The sequence below is a fragment of the Podarcis gaigeae genome, assembly GCF_964106915.1.
Source record: "Podarcis gaigeae genome assembly, chromosome: 16".
Lineage (NCBI taxonomy): Eukaryota > Metazoa > Chordata > Lepidosauria > Squamata > Lacertidae > Podarcis > Podarcis gaigeae.
The window spans coordinates 39,295,288-39,313,640 of NC_139693.1; the positions used below are offsets into that span (position 1 = coordinate 39,295,288).

Below are 18,353 nucleotides of genomic sequence, written 5' to 3' on the forward strand. Positions count from 1 at the left end.
TTTTTTTTTTTTGACTGATCTAGCCTCTGTGTATGTGCAGAGTTCATGTCTCAGCAAACCTTTTATACTATTGAAAATGTTGCATCCTTTGGCTAAATTACCATTTGAATAAGGGAAGGGAAGGGTATGGAGTAGATTTTAAAAATAGGGTTAGATTTTTTAAACAAAAAAGAGAAACTGAGCAATGAAAGTATTCAATAAAGTTAGCAATTGTAGCCCAAGCAAAAAGGACTGCTTCCTTTATGTACAGGAAAGGGCTAATATCCCTCTGGCCATTCGCGGAACAATCTGCCACGCCCTTATATATGGGGAAAAAGGGCCAGAGAGTCAGAATTAATAGGATTTTTTTTTAACATTCTCAGTCATTTCAGCCTTACCATTTGCAGACAAAAAATTTTTTTCCTGCCCTTTATTTACAGGATTGGTCAAGGCCGATATGTATTTGTATGTGCTTAAACTTTGAATTGACTTTGAAATCTGATTTTTTAATAGTAGACAAAATGATAAACACTGTAACCACTCAAATGCTTGATATTACCAGTTGTGCTTCAAAAACATCACGGCTTCACTTCTCACGTTTTAAAACTAAAGAGCAAAGCTAGGCTGAATTTCAACTCCATCACCACACCAGAATTTAAGAATTACCCTTCAATCCTCCAATGCTTGCAGACACATGTCCTTCCACACAGCCCCAAATTGGGAGAGTTGAAAGGGACCCTGGGGTCATCTAGTCCAACCCTCCAAAATATAGGGTTCACAGCAAGATTTCACAGCAAGATTTGTACTATCAAAGAGACATACCCATTTAAGTACAGATTTACAACTGGGAAAGGAAACATCTATGCTCCTATCATGTACTAAGGAAGAGGAAAATAAAAGTACCCAACTTTACACAGAACCCTTTTAGCAGATCTTGAGATAGTTCGAGTGAGTTTACTTTCTTAGACCAAAGAATGCAATTTCCTAGTGAAATGATATTTAAAGGAAGATTGAAGTGAACAGTTTTTTTCCCCCTAAGATAGGGAGAGGATCTTTTATTAAGCATAGTTAAAACAGCCATAGATTTGATTTAAAGGGAATACAAAAGTGAACAATTTTTTCCTGAACTTGCAGAGGAATAGTAAGCCTAATTTAGATGATGATGATGATGATGATATTTTTTTTTAAATAACTACAGATAGGAAAGTGAGATGCAGGGTACCTTAGGAAAGATTGCTCCCCCCTCTTTGCAGTTTCCTTTAAAGGATGCTTACTCGGGAGTAAATTTACCTGGCACAGAAGTAAGAAGGGAGAAAAAAAACCTGAAAGAGACAGAATGAAACACGGGGGGGGGCATTTTCTGAGAAAAGAGGCCAGGAAGTCTTATAGAGACTGATATCAGGAGCCTTACAATAACTCTTCTGTCCAACCAAATCAAAGTTCAAACTGGACTCACATATTTTTCTTAGAAAGAACACCATACTTTCATAGGCATATGCTTAATGAAATACATACACTGCATTTTAGCTTGAGAGAGCAATTGTGCTCAACTAGGCTTTTGCAGCAGAAACATTAGTTTCTTCACAGCACATTTCAAAATACTGGAAAAAAGGACTGGAACACAGATGTAGACTCACAAACTTAAAAGTTGCAACAAAACATTATCTACCATCAACTTAAAATCATACTCCTCACTTAAGCTATTCGGAGGAAGACTCTTTGGAGCCTCTCTCAAATAAACATTTGCACACTTCATTCTCAATTTTTTTTGTCCTGTTTAAGATTGATAAGGCCCAACATGGCTTCCTTAGATTTAAAATTTTTGAAGCAAGCTTGCAATTTAAAAACTATGTGCATTTAAGAACAGTCTGTGGATGCCGAGGCCAATGTAAATACAAACCCTTGAAATATTTCTAAATCTTTGAGTACATCTCTTTCTCATTTTTTTTTAAAGAGAAACTAAGATCTCTAATGCGTGGCCTCTCAGGCTGGGCTGTTATTATATCTACTGCCTTCTGAGCACCATTAAGTTTACGGTTTCATGTTCTAGCTTTAGGTTATAGTTTAACAACACAAATTTGATGTGTTCAGCTCTCCCTAAGGGTTCACACCCTGATTTTGTTGAAGGATCCCTGAGGTGGCCGCTGTGCCCTGGGTTCCAGGTGGTGGGCCTAAGCCACCCACTAAAAGTTACAATGGTCTCGTACTTTGTACTTGGAAAGACCATTTTGCCCCTTTATTTTTATTTTTTTCAATTGGAGATGACAAGCGGAGGGGCATATTAGAATCCTCTCTGGGGCAAAAAGGCTTCATGGAAGCTTTGTTGCCAGGAGGAGTCCAGCTAGGGTGTTTAGTGAGCTCCCATTCTCTCATATGTTATTATTAGGCTTTTTTTTCCCCCGTTAACGAAGTACGCTAAAGACAGAAAGAGTGGACGCACACACACAAGGGAGGAGGGGCAATGGGAAAGAAAGGGGGGACAGATAAAAGATCCTTTCAGTACTCAAAGTACCCTTGACTAACACAATTCCTACTTATCTATAAACCACGAATTAATTTCTGGAAATCTCAAACCTGAACCTGAAACAAAACCACGGGTCTCTGCCCGGAAACTCAAACCACGGGTCCTTCTGCCCGGAATTCCTTTACCTCAGCGCTGTTTACAAGACTAATCCTAGTGTGGGGCCCCAATTCCCCCCTCTACCCTCCACGACAGCCTCCTGCCTAGCCTTTGAGACTAAGTTTGGAGTCCCCTACTGAACGCCTGTGCAATGCAGTGCCAGATCGGGGTCCAAGAAAACAACCAAGGTTTGAAAGGAAGCAAATGACCTTGCGTTAAAATACTTTTGAAAAGACGCCACCGGATGACTCTGAGGGAAGACGTCAGAGAAACAGTAAAAGAGCCACGCTTTCCCGGACTCAATTCCAAGACGGAAAACGGGGGAGAAAAGGATAGAGAGATTAAGACGTACCTGGACGACTCCGAGAGGTAGCGCCGGAAAACAGTGAAAGGTACCAAAATTTCCCCGGCCACGCTCCGTGTAAGAAATTGGGGGGAGAGAAAGGAAAAGTTTTTGACGTTCCTAGACGACTCCGAAAGATAACGTCAGATAGTAAAGTTCCGCGATTTCCCTGGCCACTATCCGAAAGGGGAGAATCGGGGGAGAAAAGGGGAGAGTTTAAGACGCACCCGGCCGACTCCGAGGGGCTACGTCAGAAATGAAAGAAGGAAAGTCTGGCTGTCGTGGGGACGCTGCTTCTCCACCCCCCTCCCAATGTATTTACTTCAAACCATACTCACGTTCGAAAATGTCTGCCGCGGATCCCGGGATCCTTTCCCCTTAGCCGGCTTGACCTTGCCTTTGCTCCCCCTGGTTGGGCTTTTGGTGACGATTGATTACTGCCCGCAAAGAGGAGGCAGGGAGAGGAAGAAGGATCCCTGGGCTAAGGTTGCCCAGTGGCGCCCGATCCCCTCTATCTCCCTCCTCACCTTCGCAGGAGAACCAAGTGTCCCTGAGCATGGTCGCCAAACTGTTACAGGAAAAATCCGAGGGCTCCCTTGGACAAAACAAAGACAGCAACCAGGATAACTTGGAGCAAAACAGCAGCCTGTAGGCTTGGCCTTTATTGAACTGTTGCAACAGGGTATTCCCCTCACTTGCAGGAGAGAGGAAAGACCCAGAAGAATAGTGTGCAAGGTCTTATAAAAACTTTTGAAATTCCCCTCCTCTAGATCAAGCCCACCCCCAGAAACATCATGCATACATTACAGAAAGGAGGGGTTGAGGGAGGAGTTGGTGGTAACCTGAGTGTCTTGTCACCTGGCTGGTTCCTCCCTTCCCCCCTCCCCATGAGTCACTTCCAGGAGACAAAGGGGAGTTTGCAGTTTCCTGCCCCCAGACGGAAGATCTGATCATTGTCCTTTGTTTCAGTCCATGCCTGAATCCACTCCCATATGCAAGTTCTTTTTGATCTTGATTGTCTTCTGTCTGGGATCATCAGGGTTGGCATGGGCAGGGCTCCTGTGGATGTGCTGAGACGGTGAAGGGATTATGGCTGACCAGGACTAAGCCACCCCCCTTTGTTAGTTCTTGTCATATGGAGTAAAATAAAAATGGAACAGTGCAAATCCGATGTATGGTTGATTTTCTATGAATTCATAACAGAAATGTGGCGTATGTAGTGTGTGTGTGTGTGTGTGTGTGTGTGTGTGTGTGAAGTTTATACAAACAGAATGATTGGGGTGGGGGGGTTCCTGCTACAAGGGAAATTATTTGTAGGGGGACAGTTAGAGCCAGAGGTGCCAGCTTGCAAGGACAATTGGGTGTGAGAATCGCATCTCCTTCCCTAACCTGGGCAGAAGCTTCCCAGGCTTTGGGAAGGAGGCACCAGGGGAACATTTAGAGGACTAGCCTAGTCCCCCTAGTCTACTGACCATGATGTCACTGGCTGTTACCCAGCTCTGTCTCTGTCCTTAGGAGAAACACATAGATAGGTTTATTTTTAGGTGGAAAACGGGAATCATGTGAGTAAAAGTGGAAAATAATTTTAGGTGGCTTGGTAAGTAAAAGTAAATAGAAGCCAAACTAGACAGCTTCATATAGCAGTTGGAGAGGGCTGTGAGGAAACATTCTCCAAGTTCAATTGTCTGTTACCTTCCTCTCCCATTTGCGCACATAAGGATTTTTGAATTTTTCTTATGGGCTTTTACTTTCAATACAATGTAACTTCTTAGTGAACAGGCATAGGATCAGGATGGGCTTCCCAAAATATGTTTAAAGCAATAAAATGCTAGGTTTGTGGAGGAAAAGTTGGAATATTCTGGGGTCTTACATGGAACCTATTCCTCTCTTACCTCATAATGACCCTGTGAGGTAGGCTGGTCTGAGAAATATCAACTTGTCTAAGATAACCAGGGATTTTATACCAGGTCTCCTCTGTCCAAGTCTGGAATGTTTATTCATGGCACCATGCTGGCTATTATTTCCATATTACAGGAATGGCTGAGAATTAGCAATTATTTAATCAAGTGACATCTGAACCAGCAGCTTCCTGGCTCACAGCTAATGCTCTCACCTACTATCCTTAACAGTGGTGCCATGTCCATGTTTGTAAGAACAAATAACATTGATTCAGGTTCCATTCTCTGCCATGGGTTTGTGTGTATTCTGCAAGCCTCTCTCTCTGTATATATACAATATATGGAAAAGTGTAATGGATTGTCCAACTGTCGTTTGAAGTCTTTTTCCTTGAAGTTGTGCAGGCTTAAGCTACCTATGTTTTTTTTTTAACGTGTGTGACACTGAGTCAGTGGGCTTCACGACTTTCTTTATAAGGAAATAAACCTGCTGGCCACAGTAGAATGGGCAACACTAACGACTTTTGAAATTAAGATGTTTATGGATGCAATTGGGTCTTGCTTCTTGTTTCTACTTTGTGTACCTAATGTTTATATAGCCCTTCACATCCATTATGTAAATGGGTTAGGGCCTAAGTAGTTGCAGGATGGCTATCCCCAGTATCTGCAAACTCCCTATATTAAAATGTGTAAACATGTAATGTAGCACTGGTAGCCCACACACACACTATTTCACCTGAATATTCCATGCAACTTTATGTGATGGATTCTTTGAATTGTTTCCCCTGTGTTCTCCTTGTACTGTGGATTATTAACAAATATCTCTTATTAACAACCATCTTTCCTAAGGACAGCAAAACTGACTGTGATAGTAAAAGGCTATGGGTTTTCTTTATTACTTTATTTTTATTCAGGTAATTTGTATACCACTTCATATTTCAAAAGAAATTGCAAAATAGTTTACAAATCTCAACAAAAATAAATTATTTGATTGTATTTACAGTGCAATCATTCTTTGCCTTGCAGTTCCTAACTCTCTAACATGCACACTAATAATCCTTTTTTTTAAAAAATTAATTTTTATTAAGTTTCATATTACCAAATTAAACACATCAGACAATTGATCCAAATTATAACAATACATATCATGTAATCCAATTATTTTCCAAATTGTAAATTCTTTTTGTGGGGGATACCCATGCTTCTTGATCGGCAGGAGTCCAATCCTCGAATATTTTCTACTACTTTCATATTAAGAATGGTATTTCCAGTCCCCGCTTCTCAATCCTTGTCATTACTCATTTTCCTTTTCCTTCACCTCCGAATTGTTCTGCAAGTGGATTGAAAAAAACAGTCTTATTTGTAGTTCTGTGTGGACTATGTACTGCTCTCTCATAAATTCCAATGGTCCAGGCATTTCCGCTCGAGCAAGCAATCTTGTCGTTCCGATGAAATACAGTCTAAAAGTTTGCTCTTTAACTTTCCTGACCTATTGCATCATAAATTATTATTTTTCCAGGAGGGCAGCCCCTTCCAGTTCACAATCTCATCGAAAGTAATAAATCTTCGGCTTGCCCTCCCCAAGACCAAACCTCCCTGCAACACAGGTCTCGTATCCAATCTCCATTCTAACTGCGTCACAAAGAGAGCCCTTCTTCTATCCAAATCCTTTACAGAGTAAAACCTTTAAAATTATTATATTATTCCCACACAGTTCATTTTTAGTCCCATTTGCCAATTAGTTGCTGTGACGGATCTTCTCAGAGGGGGGGGGGTTATTAGTTAATCACATAGAGCAAAAAAAAAAAGAAAGATAAAAGTCATTCCCTCCCCCCTTTCAGCTCCGTTGCACTCCATTTCACATACCAGCTTGTCTGTAGTTTGATGTAATCTTCCGTCTCAGTCTTCTTCACTTTAGTGGTAAAATGGTTAGCAGATAAAAACCTCCTGCCTCTCTTGAAGCATGTGCGTTATCTTTCACCAATTTTTTTCTTTTAAGTAACGCAACTAGTTTCGCTCCTGGAAGCAGCTTTGGAGGAGTTCCGAGACCCGCCGAGGGTTGTGCACCCAGTGCCTCACCCCCTCCTTCTTCCGAACTCGGGGGTGATTTATGGCAACAGCGGGTGAAAACTGCATCTCTCCCCCCTGGAGAGATGTTAGGGAGACTGATTTACTCCCCATAATCAGCCTCTAATTACCTCGTGCAAGCTGGATAGATGTTAATATCCGTCATCTTCCAAGGCGCCCCTAGCGGCCCCTCACGCTAATAATCCTGGTGTAATTTTAAGATTTGCGGGTGCAAAAATAGTCATAGAAGAGGGGTTTGCCGTTACATTGTTACATTTTAACGAGACCAGAGAAATAAAGTTTCTCATAAGAGTTATACACATATTTATCTAGAGGTTCTACAAGTCACAATTAGCATTGTCTTTATTATGGAAAGTAGCAAATACTAAAAGCAAAAGGCTTTATTAGGAAGAAAAAATAAGAGAGTAATAATGAATGAAATGGGGTGGAGACAGTGCTTGGTTTAGACAGTGCTTGACCTCAGAGTAAACGTTGCATTGCCTTATTTATTTGCTTGAGAGTTTCAGTCCTTTCAAGGTGCAGTTTACATCAGAGTAAGGATAGGGACACGGGTGGCACTGTGGTCTAAACCTCAGAGCCTAGGGCTTGCCGACCGGAAAATCTGCAGTTCGAATCCCTGCAACGGGGTGAGCTCCCGTTGCTTGGTCCCTGCTCCTGCCAACCTAGCAGTTCAAAAGCACGTCAAAGTGCAAGTAGATAAATAGGTACTGCTCCGGCGGGAAGGTAAATGGCGTTTCCGTGCGCTGCTCTGGTTCGCCAGAAGCGGCTTAGTCATGCTGGCCACATGACCCGGGAAAACTGTCTGCGGACAAACGCCGGCTCTCTCAGCCTATAGAGTGAGATGAGTGCGCAACCCCAGAGTCGTTTGCGACTGGACCTAACGGTCAGGGGTACCTTTACCTTTTTAAAGCCAGGCTGGTGCCCGAAGAGCTCAGAAGCCAGCCAAGAGGGTCCCCCAAATACAACCTCCCTGGGTGCAGGCCATGCCCGGGACTCCTGTTTTGCAGAGGGAGAGAGGGGAGAGCTGGGTGCACTCGACTCGCCAAGGGTTAAAAGGAACCGAGCTGGATCAGGGGCGCTTTTTGGGATATGGTTAGTCTCCTTTCTCTTCCCGCTTAGAGTGCATTAGGGAGACGGGGGAGTCCAGAAGCCCAACCTTTTTTCTGAAGGTGCTGTCAGATCCTTGGTCCATGGAGCCAACATTTGTCTTCACTGACTGGCAGCAGCATGCCAGGACTTTGGGCCGGGGAGTCTCTCCCACATGCGGGGGCCAAGCTTGGGACCTTTTTTCTTGGATGCAAAGCATGTAGAAAAAATAGAACGGTTTTCATTTACAGTATTTGTTTCGTGAAACCCATACACCGCTATATTGGAGAGGGGAACCCCAAAAAGTGGTTTATGAAAGTATAAAACAGTAACATCACGACGATGCAAAACCGCCCTTGCAAATGGATAGAATCGCTTTCTGCAAACCTGGCTACCCCCAGGCAGCCTTGACATGCCTCATTATCTTTGGAGTTAAAGTCAAAGAGTTCAAGTTTCTCCTAGGGAGAAGCAGAGAAGGGGATGCTGGATACTGACACCCCCCCCGTGCCACTTCTGTTGGAAAGGGGCGTGGCTTAAACACTCTGGTTGTCCCACCCCTTCCCATTGTGCCCCGCCCCTTTCCCTGCAAGGGCTCAGGTGCAAAACGCTTTGGGGTGTAGCAGGCATTTTGGGGTGGGGGTTGGGGGAGGATGAAATGCCAGTGGGATGATGGAGGGGGAGATAGCAGGCAGGGAAGCTGCTGGGCAGAGAAACCCACCCCCAAAATGAAGGGAGGTGGGTGGGTACCCATTTCGAGTATTCCTAATAGCACTACAGAAATACAAATATTTCAATTTCAGCTGAATTTCCTGCATTCCATGGGGGTTGGACAACCTATTTCTTAACAGGTTTAACTGGGTTTGGTGCTTTTGTAACTGGATTTGTAATGCCTTTTAGTCAAATACAATAAATGATTGATTGATTGATTGATTGGTGAAAAAGTGCTTTTTGGCTGCAGAACATGTTTCGTTTCCTGTTGAGTGTGTTCCATTTGTAAATTGAGTCCCCTGGTGCTATGGGAAAGGACGTTTTGGTTTAAGAACGGACTTCCAGAACGGATTAAGTTCGAAAACCAAGGTACAACTGTATATAGAAATAAGTGTGTTGAATCAAAAGTCTTAACAAAACATCCTTAAACAATGAAAAGGCACCAATCATTTCAATTCCTACACCCTTTATTTTACACCACTGTAAATTGTAAAAAATAAATAATTGGTGTTTGCTATTTAGATCAATCCGTATAGCTCATTGAGTAGAGCACGAGACCCTTAATCTCAGGGCCGTCCTTTGAGCCACTCGTGGAGCAAAAGATTCCTGCAGGGGCTGGACTTGAAGACCCTCGTGGTCCCGTCTAACTCTTCCATGATTCTGTAATCTAAGGGCATTGCTTTCAAGTGAAATCATTCTCTGCGCACTCACAGTTCAAACACATTCAAAGATTTTAATAAAAAGTAATATTTATTAAATAGTTTTCCAGATGAAATACATTGTTTCCGAGAGATTTGCATGGGGAAATCTTTTCGATTCCTCAATAATAAGGGGCAGTGGGGTGAGGCTCATGTTTTACTGTAGTTTTATAATTTGTTTTATTATTGTTTAATTAATTATTATACTTGTTTATAATTGTTTAATTAATTATTATACTACCTCTGGAGCACAGATCTTGCTAACATGAGAAGCTGCTGAATTTCTGCCTTATTTCGAAAATCTCTGTGCTGTCTTGCATTAAAAACCCACAGGGCAACTTGCTGCATAACAAGATGAGACAAGTTTCATATTTCACATTCATGTGGGAGGAAATTCCAACATCACCCCCCAAAACATCGGGGCAACAGTACAACGAAACAATAAAATAAGGAGGAGCTCTTGTTTTTTGAGATACCCCCGATTCCTTGGAACATTGCCTTTGAGGCAAGCTATAAATTCTCAACAAAGGCCTCCCCCCCCCCCCCCAGTCCTGCACCTTCGCGCCCCCCAGTTTGTTTGGAGCACCAGCGCGAGAGGCTGCAGCCTGGGAATTCCCTCGCCCTTCCCAAGGGAGCGGCAATGGTGGGCCCCACCAGGGAAGCACAGGAACTCTGAGCTCGCTTTCGTTCGGCCCTCCTGGCTGGGTCCTTCTTTACTCCTCCCTACCACAGAGACGAAACAGCTCCTCGCTCGGCATTTGGGCCCGCCATAGAGTTGCCGAGTGGCAGAGCGCCCGGGCCAATGGCGCTGTCTTATTGACCGGAACTTCCGAGGTGAGCGTGCGGTTGGCCGCTCTAGGCTTTCCCCGCCCCTTCTCTCTCGCCGGCTCCTGGACTTGTGAGGAGAAGCCGGAAGCCGCGGGACTCGGGGCGACTCGGGTCTCCGTCCCCCTCGCCTGCCTCCTCTCCATGGCACCGGGCAGCGGGGGACCCGCCAGTCCCCGGAGCCGCCTCCGCAGCGGGACGGCAGCAGCAGCGGCGACGGCGGAGGGGAGGCGGCGCCGAGGAGACCGGTGACGCCGCCTCTGCCGCTCCCCCTGCGCCTCCTCAGGCCCGGCCTGGGCGCCCTCCGCCATGGGCTCCCTCTTCCGCAGCGAGACGATGTGCCTGGCGCAGCTCTTCCTCCAGGCGGGCTCGGCCTACGAGTGCCTCAGCGCCCTGGGCGAGCGCGGCCTCGCCCACTTCCGAGACGTGAGTTGAGGCGACAAGAGGCGCGCGCCTTCGTTTGGTGGTTCCTGGAATTTATGCGCCGCTTGATTGTCGGGGGGGGGGGGCGTGCCGAGAAGGAACCCCTCAAAGCGGTTTACAAAAAAAAACCAAAAACCACAGAACAATGAAACTATCACTTTTTTTTCCTAACTTTAAAACATACAGGAAGGCCAGCATAGAATCGAGACTAAAAGCCCGTACAGGCTTTCTAAACACCTGGGCAGGTTTGTCTAAGTAACAACTTCTTCCTCCATCAGGCCCGGAAAAAAATGCAGCTTGTCTGGCTGTTAACCAGAAGGTTAGCGGTTCAAGCCCACCTAGTGACAGTTGTGGATAGGATTTCTGCATTTTGGGAGGATGGACAAGATGACCATTGTGGTCCCCTACAATTCTGTGGTTCTGTGAAAGGTGTCTGCCTGATATCAATAGGCAGGGAGTTCCAGAGCATTGGTGCTGCCATGCTATAAACTGATGTTTCTTGAACTTGGGTCCCTAGCTGCTGTTGGACTACAACTCCTATTATCCCTGACCACTGGTCCTGCTAGCTAGGGATGAAAGGACTTGGAGTCTAGCAACATCTGGGAACCCAAGTTTGAGAAAGGCTGAAGTTGTGGAGCAGTCTTAAAAAGAAATCAGGCAGCCCTGTGAATAAGTGGGGAACAGGTGTGCTCCTTACAGTTGACACTGGAGGCTCCAGCTCCTGTCAGCCTCAACCAGTTGCCCAGAAATATTGGGAAGGCCACATACTGTAGAGATGGAGGGCAGGATTCAGCTCCCAGCTCAGTCTTCTTGTGGGCTGATTGCCATCTCTCAGGCTTACTTACCTCACAGGATTGTAGGTTCTTTCTGCCTAAGTATTGAAACTTATATTTGTCCCCGTTAAAATTCATTATTTAAATTTTGGTCCAGTTCTTCAATCTTGTTAAGGTCACCTTCTATCCCAATTCTGTCTTCAGCGGCATTGGCTACCCCTCCCACTTTGGTGTCATCTGCAAAGAATAATAATATTAATAATTTATTATTTCTACACTGCCCTTCTGGCTGGGTTTCCCCAGCCGCTTTGGGGGGCTTCCAACAGAAAGTTAAAATTACAAATTTGATCAGGATCCCCTCAATACCTTTATCCAAATTATTTATAAAGATGGCCAGGATCCATTGTATCGTCCAGCTAGTTCTGTATGTGTGAGCCCAATTTTTTTTTGTTCTCACAAGCCTTATAACCCATACAGTCTAGGAAAAAACCTTTAGTGCTCTTGTATAACCTGGTGCTTAACTGGGAATAGTGAATGATTTGCTGTTATGCATTGTATTAGGGGGCCCCGTTGTGGATTTTGTTGTTTAATTGGGTCCTACTTTCCAAACTTTGGGGTGCTCCATACAACATTTCTTCCATGCTGGTAATAGGAATGGCCAGGGTCCAAAACATTTACTGATTAACAGAAGTCGTTTGAGAAGTTCATTATTTCCTTGTCTTTATTACATTTGCTTATTGGTTTTATGACTCAGACATTCTAGGCCTTCCTTTAGAAGCTGGTGAACAGAATATGGAATTATGGCTTGGCTCTTGAGCAAAGGTCTTTAAGATGTTAGTTCATAATTTATTGTGTTGAAATAATCATTTGCTTGACCCTTTGTTTTACATCTGTCTTCCTGCAGTTTTACAGCAGATATGCAAAAACCACTTTCTCACTGAAGCACTAATATCAGATTAACACTTGAACTAGTTTCAGTTTGAGGCTTTATATATATTTATTAATATATATTAAGCCTCAAACTGAAACTAGTTCAAGTGTTAATGTGGTTTTTGCATATCTGCTGTAAAACTGCAGGAAGACAGATGTAAAACAAAGGGTCAAGCAAATCCTCATTTATGTGCATTGTTATTTGTTCATTCCTGTGCACCTGCACAGTGCTAGGTACCTGGAGGTGGTAGCTGGAAATGGGGAGCACCTGGTCAACCAAGCCCCACTGCCCCTCCAGTTTGTGGGAGCTGGAGGTGTGGCGGAGCTGGCCCAGATGCTGCGCATTGGTCAGCTGAGCCCCTCTATCAGCCAGCTCCTGTGAGTGTCAGCTGTCCCCGCACGTGTCAGCTGGGCCAGCTCTGCTGCCTCTCTATCTTGCATGATCTGGAGGGACCATGGGGCTTTTTTGAGGAGGACTCTCCAGAGTGCTCCCCATTTTATGTGATTTTGTATATGTGCACAGGCCCAGAATGAAATGGGGACTCACCTGTAAATTAAAATTAAGTGCATTGATTTTACAATCTTGTTTGGAGGAGTCGATAATCTTCACTAGCCTCCTTTTAACCAGTTTATCACACAATTTCCAGAGGGGTAGCTGTTAGCTTGCTGCACTTTATATTTATACCACCATAAACTTTGGTGTACCAGAGTCTGCATCCTCAGATGTTTTTTCATTAAAAAATTGTATCGTGATATATAATAATTAAGCACCATAGATATTTTGTACTATTTAACACTTATAGCCCAAACTTCTACACATGTTTACTAATACTGCAGAAAGCCAATTTTCAGACCTGGAAACTGAGCATCCATGTGGGTTTCCCTCATGTTAGGGTTCATTCACCTTTACTTGTAGAGAAAATTATTTAGCCCCTGGTTATGTTGATTGTCTTACACTTTTGTGTGGTTCTATGTTAGAGAATTGTAAATTACTAGTGTAGTCGTGTAGATGACTATTCATGTTGCAGCCTTCATAATTTTGTAAACAAAAGCTGAATTCAGAATTTAAATACTATAATACACCCCATACATAGATGTGTTTACTTACTGTAATGGAGCCCTTTGGCCAGGATTTATACAATGCAAAATATTTTTGTGTGCTTAAGGAGGGTTTGGGTTTCTATTCCTTTAATTAACATACCCCGGACGATGGCACACATAGGTTTTTGAGACTGAGAATTTCAAAAGCAATGCAAGGGATCTTCTGTGCACAGAAAAGTGGTATAAACTTGTAATGTAGTACTAATGCTTGGGTATCCTTCAATTTTTTAATGGAATTTCTTCTAACAGAAGAAAAGTATTTTTAGCAGGATTAGGGGTGAGGGAGGGTTGATCTCAGAACCTGGATGTTTGATTGTGAACATAAGAACAGCTCTGAGGGATCAGGCCAAATGCCCATGACTGCAGCATCCTGTTTCCATGTGAGCCAACTGCAGGCCCACTGGAAGCCGTAAGGAGGACATGGATGCCACCACTCTCTCTCCACTCATGATTCCCAGCCACTGGCATTCAGAAGCATCCTGTCTCCAGCAGTGGAGGGAGAACGGAGGTGAAAATAGAATGGCTGTTGGGTACCCAGTTTCAGCTGTAATACGTGTCTCTAGAATTTTGTAATACGTGTCTCTAGAATTGATTTTTGCAAACCAGGGAATGGGAATCTGGTACTCTTCAAAGTTAGTTATTGGTATGAGCTTTCATGTGCATGCACACAAAAGCTCATACCAATAACTAACTTAGTTGGTCTCTAAGGTGCTACTGGAATGATTTTTTTTATTTATTTTTTTACTACGGCAGACCAACATGGCTACCTACCAGTAACTGGTACTCACCAGACATTGATAGACTCCAATTCCCATCACCCCCTGGCAGCATAGCTAATGGTCCAGGATTGTAGGCGTTGTCCTTCAGCAGCATCTGGAGGGCCCCAGGTTCCCCACCCCTACTGTAAATATTGATGCAAAGGGCTTTTAAGTTGGATCTTGGGGCAAATAACATTTTTGTTTTTTCCAGCTCAATCCAAGCACCAGTGTCTTCCAACGGAAATATGTGGGTGAAGTAAAGAAGTGTGAAGAGATGGAAAGGATACTTGGTAAACTTGGGAACGGCAGGGTGGCTGACTGCTTCTTCATCATGCATTAAACACTGGGGGAGGGAGACATACCTGATTACCCCGGCAAAAGGCTGTTCCTCTGTAGGGAGGTCCATTTCAGGGTCACATTTCACATGTGTCATAGAATTATAGAATTGTAGACATAGAAGGTGTTTCAAGGGTCACCTAGCCCAACCCCTTGCAATGCATGCAGGAATCTCCAAGCTCTGCTTAAAAAACTCTAGTGAAGGAGAGTCTACCACCTTCCAAAGGAGTCTGCTCCATTACTGAAGAGTGCTTACCTTTCTTGCAACTTGGATCCATTGGTTTGGGTTCTACCCCGCAGAGCAAGAGAAAACAAGCTTGCTCCACCCTCCATTTGACAGCCCCTCATTTATTTGAAGATGGGTATTATATCTCCTCTTAGTCTCCTCTTCTCCACCGATCCTTATAAGGCTTGGTTTCCAGACCCTTGCATCATCTTGGTCACCCTCCTGCACACGTTCCAGCTTGCCTCTATCCTTAAGCTGTGGTGCCCAGAACTGGACACAGCATTCCAGGTGGGGTCTGGCCAAGGCAGAATAGAGACGCACTAGTATTTCCCTTGATCTGGACACTATACTTCTGTTGATACAGCCTAGAATAACAATAGCTATTTTGTGCTGCTTTTGGGGGGCTCATGTTTCACTGAGATAGGTGTGTATTCTGTAGTCTACCAATTTGAAACTGAGTTTACCTAGGCAAGAATAGTGGCTGAGGTCCAGGCCCAGTTCTTGTTACTTGAAGCCACCCTTGCTTCAGCTTTCATGCTTATTTCCCTTTCCTAAAATCGGAGCTGTTGGTTCATTCGATCATTCCCCGCTCCCCTTGGCCTTTCAGGGAAATGAGATAAGCCTATTAACAAACAATGTGATTAGAAGCTATTTAAATCCTTAGCATTGCTGAAAGCATTGCTCTGTGTTCCAAATTGCATTCTCATGCTTTTAAACTGTTGGCTTAACGCAGTTGTTAGTTTTACCAAGTGCTCAGATTTTGAAATTTGCTGTCAGGTGACTATGTAAGTGACCCACCTTCAACAGCTTTGTCAAGTGTTAATACATGTATTGCTTGGATTATGGCATTGTTCTTTACATGAGGTTGCCCTTAAGTTGGAAACATCAACTGGTTAAAAATGTGGCTGCAGGGATGTTGATAATGTTGATAGGAGTATGATGATCAGATAACTAACACCTGCCCTGTGCAACTTATTCTTGTAGCCAATGGATTGTATCCAGACTAAATAAATTGCACTTCATTCCCATTGAAATCAGTGGGACTTAATGGGACATGTCAATTAATTAAGTCTCATCAATTTCAGTGAGGCATAAGTGCAACAGTGGATCCAAATCAATTTCTTTTGGGGCTCAAATTGAAGGGGTGAATCTGACCTTTAAAGCTCTAAAAAGACCTTGAAGGAACCAAGGAGTTGGAAGGGACCCTGAGGGACATCTAGTTCGACCCCCTGCAATGCATGGTGGGTAGAGACACAGTTGCAAAGAAACAATTGGAAACTTTAAAGTTTTCTTCCCTGTTTTTAACCTTCCTTTTTCAACAAGCCTTTTAAGTGGAGATTTTTGTCCCAGTCTGTATTGGTTTCGGAATTGTTTTATATTTAAATTCTTTTAATTGTTTGTATATATGTTCTTATTACTTTGGGAACTTTCATAGGAAGTGATTAATAAAGGCAAATAAATAAATTATTGATGATTTCTAGCTTGCAGCCTCTGCAAGGCAAGAATTGAACACATTCTACTATACATCTCAGTTCACATGGTGTAACATTGTGGCCTGACAGGCTTATGGAGAGGCCTCCTTGAGCTTTGGGAGCCCTGGAAGGTATTTAGCATCCTCTGCAGTGCAGAGTATTCCCAGAGCAGTAGCCAGATGTGGCCAAAAGTTCCCCAAGGATAATAATCCTGAGAGTTGAAAAAATTCCCCATTCCCTAGCAAACCTTTCTTTGGAACAATATTCCTTGAGTTAGAATACTCCTTTGAAAGTATTTGTTTCCTTTATTCCAGGATACCTTGTGCAAGAAATTAAGAGAGCGGACATTCCCCTACCAGAAGGAGATGTTACCCCTGCTGCCCCTCCGTTTAAGCAGATGCTGGAGATTCAGGTACTTTGTGGAATGGGGATCTTCTGGAATTAAAGGGTAGTCATAGATCCACTTATTTTCCTTTATTTTGGGCCAATTGTGAGAGCTTGCATGCTCGGATTCCCAACTTTCCTTCATGAAGCTCATGAGTAGCATTTTAATCTTGTAACAACAACTGTGTGAAGCAGTTTAGGCTGAGGCACTGACTTGTTTGGGCCCATCTAGTGAGCTTAGAGTCATTGAATAGAGAGTACAGATCTTGCATCTCGGTACAGAATTAAATCAATAGTTGCCAAAGAAATACTAAATACCCTCTTCATTTTGTGTGGTAAATTGGGGCTTAGTGGGTTTTCTTCTGTTTGAGTCACAGTAGTGGGACTGATTGGGAATACCAGTGAGTTGTGGTGCCTACCTATGATGTATGCGGGTGCCCAGAGCTTGCAAACATCATGAGGTGCAACTGGTTGACTGAAGGGGGCAGGTAGAGTCACAAAGGACTGGCCGCTTCAAAAGGCCAGAGATGGAAGACAGAGGCAGAGAAGAGGAAAGAGCAGTGCAGCGTTGCAGGAAGGGGAAAGACGGAGAGGAAGAAGGAAAAGCTGTATACTTTAGGTAAGGGAAACAGACAGGAATGAGTTTGAGAAGCAGACTATTGTGAAGCTACCATGGTGCAACTACTAAACAAATTTTACATTATGGAACTGAGACTCAATCGAGATTGAGAGTGACTAGCTAACTCCCCAGTGGTTTGACATGACCCGCAAAGGTGTACTCCTCCAATGTCTTGTGAAACAGACGGATGCCAACAATAAGCTTATTTCAGAAAGTAATATTGAGCCTTGAGGATTTTGTACAGTAGACCCAGTGCTAGCCCAGCACTGTAACAATTGCATGACTGTCATGGCCATACAACATGACTTGTGGCCATACAACATCTGGAGCCAGGATGGAAATGCACTTTTGCCCTTGTATTGCAGGAGCAGTTGCAGAAGTTGGAGGTGGAGTTGAGAGAAGTGACGAAAAATAAAGAGAAGCTGAGGAAGAATCTCCTTGAGCTGACGGAATATACCCACATGCTACGGGTCACCCGGTCCTTTGTCAGAAGAACTGCTGAGGTACTGTTACCATTGCATGGCAAAGCTCCTTAACTTGGGTGTACAGAAGGGAGGCAGTGAGCCACAGGCCAGTTTCCGGGGCCCACCTAGTACCTGATAATGGCTGCAGGATTCTTGCAGCAGTGGGCCTTGCTGCAGTCCTGTGAGGCACTGAATGCCATTGAATGCAGGCAAATGCAGTAGCCTTAAGCCTTGTTTCCCATCTCTCTTGGTGATCATCACTCCCTTGTGATTTGGGCACAGCCCTAGCACATTTGAAGAAGTGTTTCCTTTCATTTTATTATTTTTAGTTTGAGTCCTGTTTACTTACGAATTATGAAGAATTCCCAACTTTAGAAACAGACCACTTAGTGGACTACAACTGCATGCATAGACTCGGTGCCAAACTGGGGTAAGTGATGAAAATGTCTATACAGCCATACCTTGGATCTGAATGCCCCGCTAGTCGAACGTTTTGGCTCCTGAATGGCGCAAACCATCATTCTGGTTTGCGAACGTTCTTTGGAACCCGAATGTCTGGTGCGGCTTCTGATTGGCTGCAGGAACTTCCTGTAGCCAATTGAAAGCCGTGCCTTGGTTTCCAAGT

The 18,353-nt window shown here is 43.9% G+C and overlaps 1 protein-coding gene across 1 annotated transcript in view; it reads left to right on the forward strand.

Annotated features, from left to right (window-relative positions):
* Positions 1-10,059: 10,059 nt before the first annotated feature.
* Positions 10,060-18,353, forward strand: part of ATP6V0A2 (ATPase H+ transporting V0 subunit a2) — a 28,608-nt gene continuing 20,314 nt past the window's right edge. Inside the window, exons 1-5 of the mRNA XM_083717104.1 lie at positions 10,060-10,668; positions 14,439-14,517; positions 16,576-16,673; positions 17,630-17,767; positions 18,058-18,158. Coding sequence (XP_083573230.1) covers positions 10,552-10,668; positions 14,439-14,517; positions 16,576-16,673; positions 17,630-17,767; positions 18,058-18,158 — 533 coding nt within the window. The 5' untranslated portion in view covers positions 10,060-10,551. The remainder of the gene's footprint in view (positions 10,669-14,438; positions 14,518-16,575; positions 16,674-17,629; positions 17,768-18,057; positions 18,159-18,353) is intronic.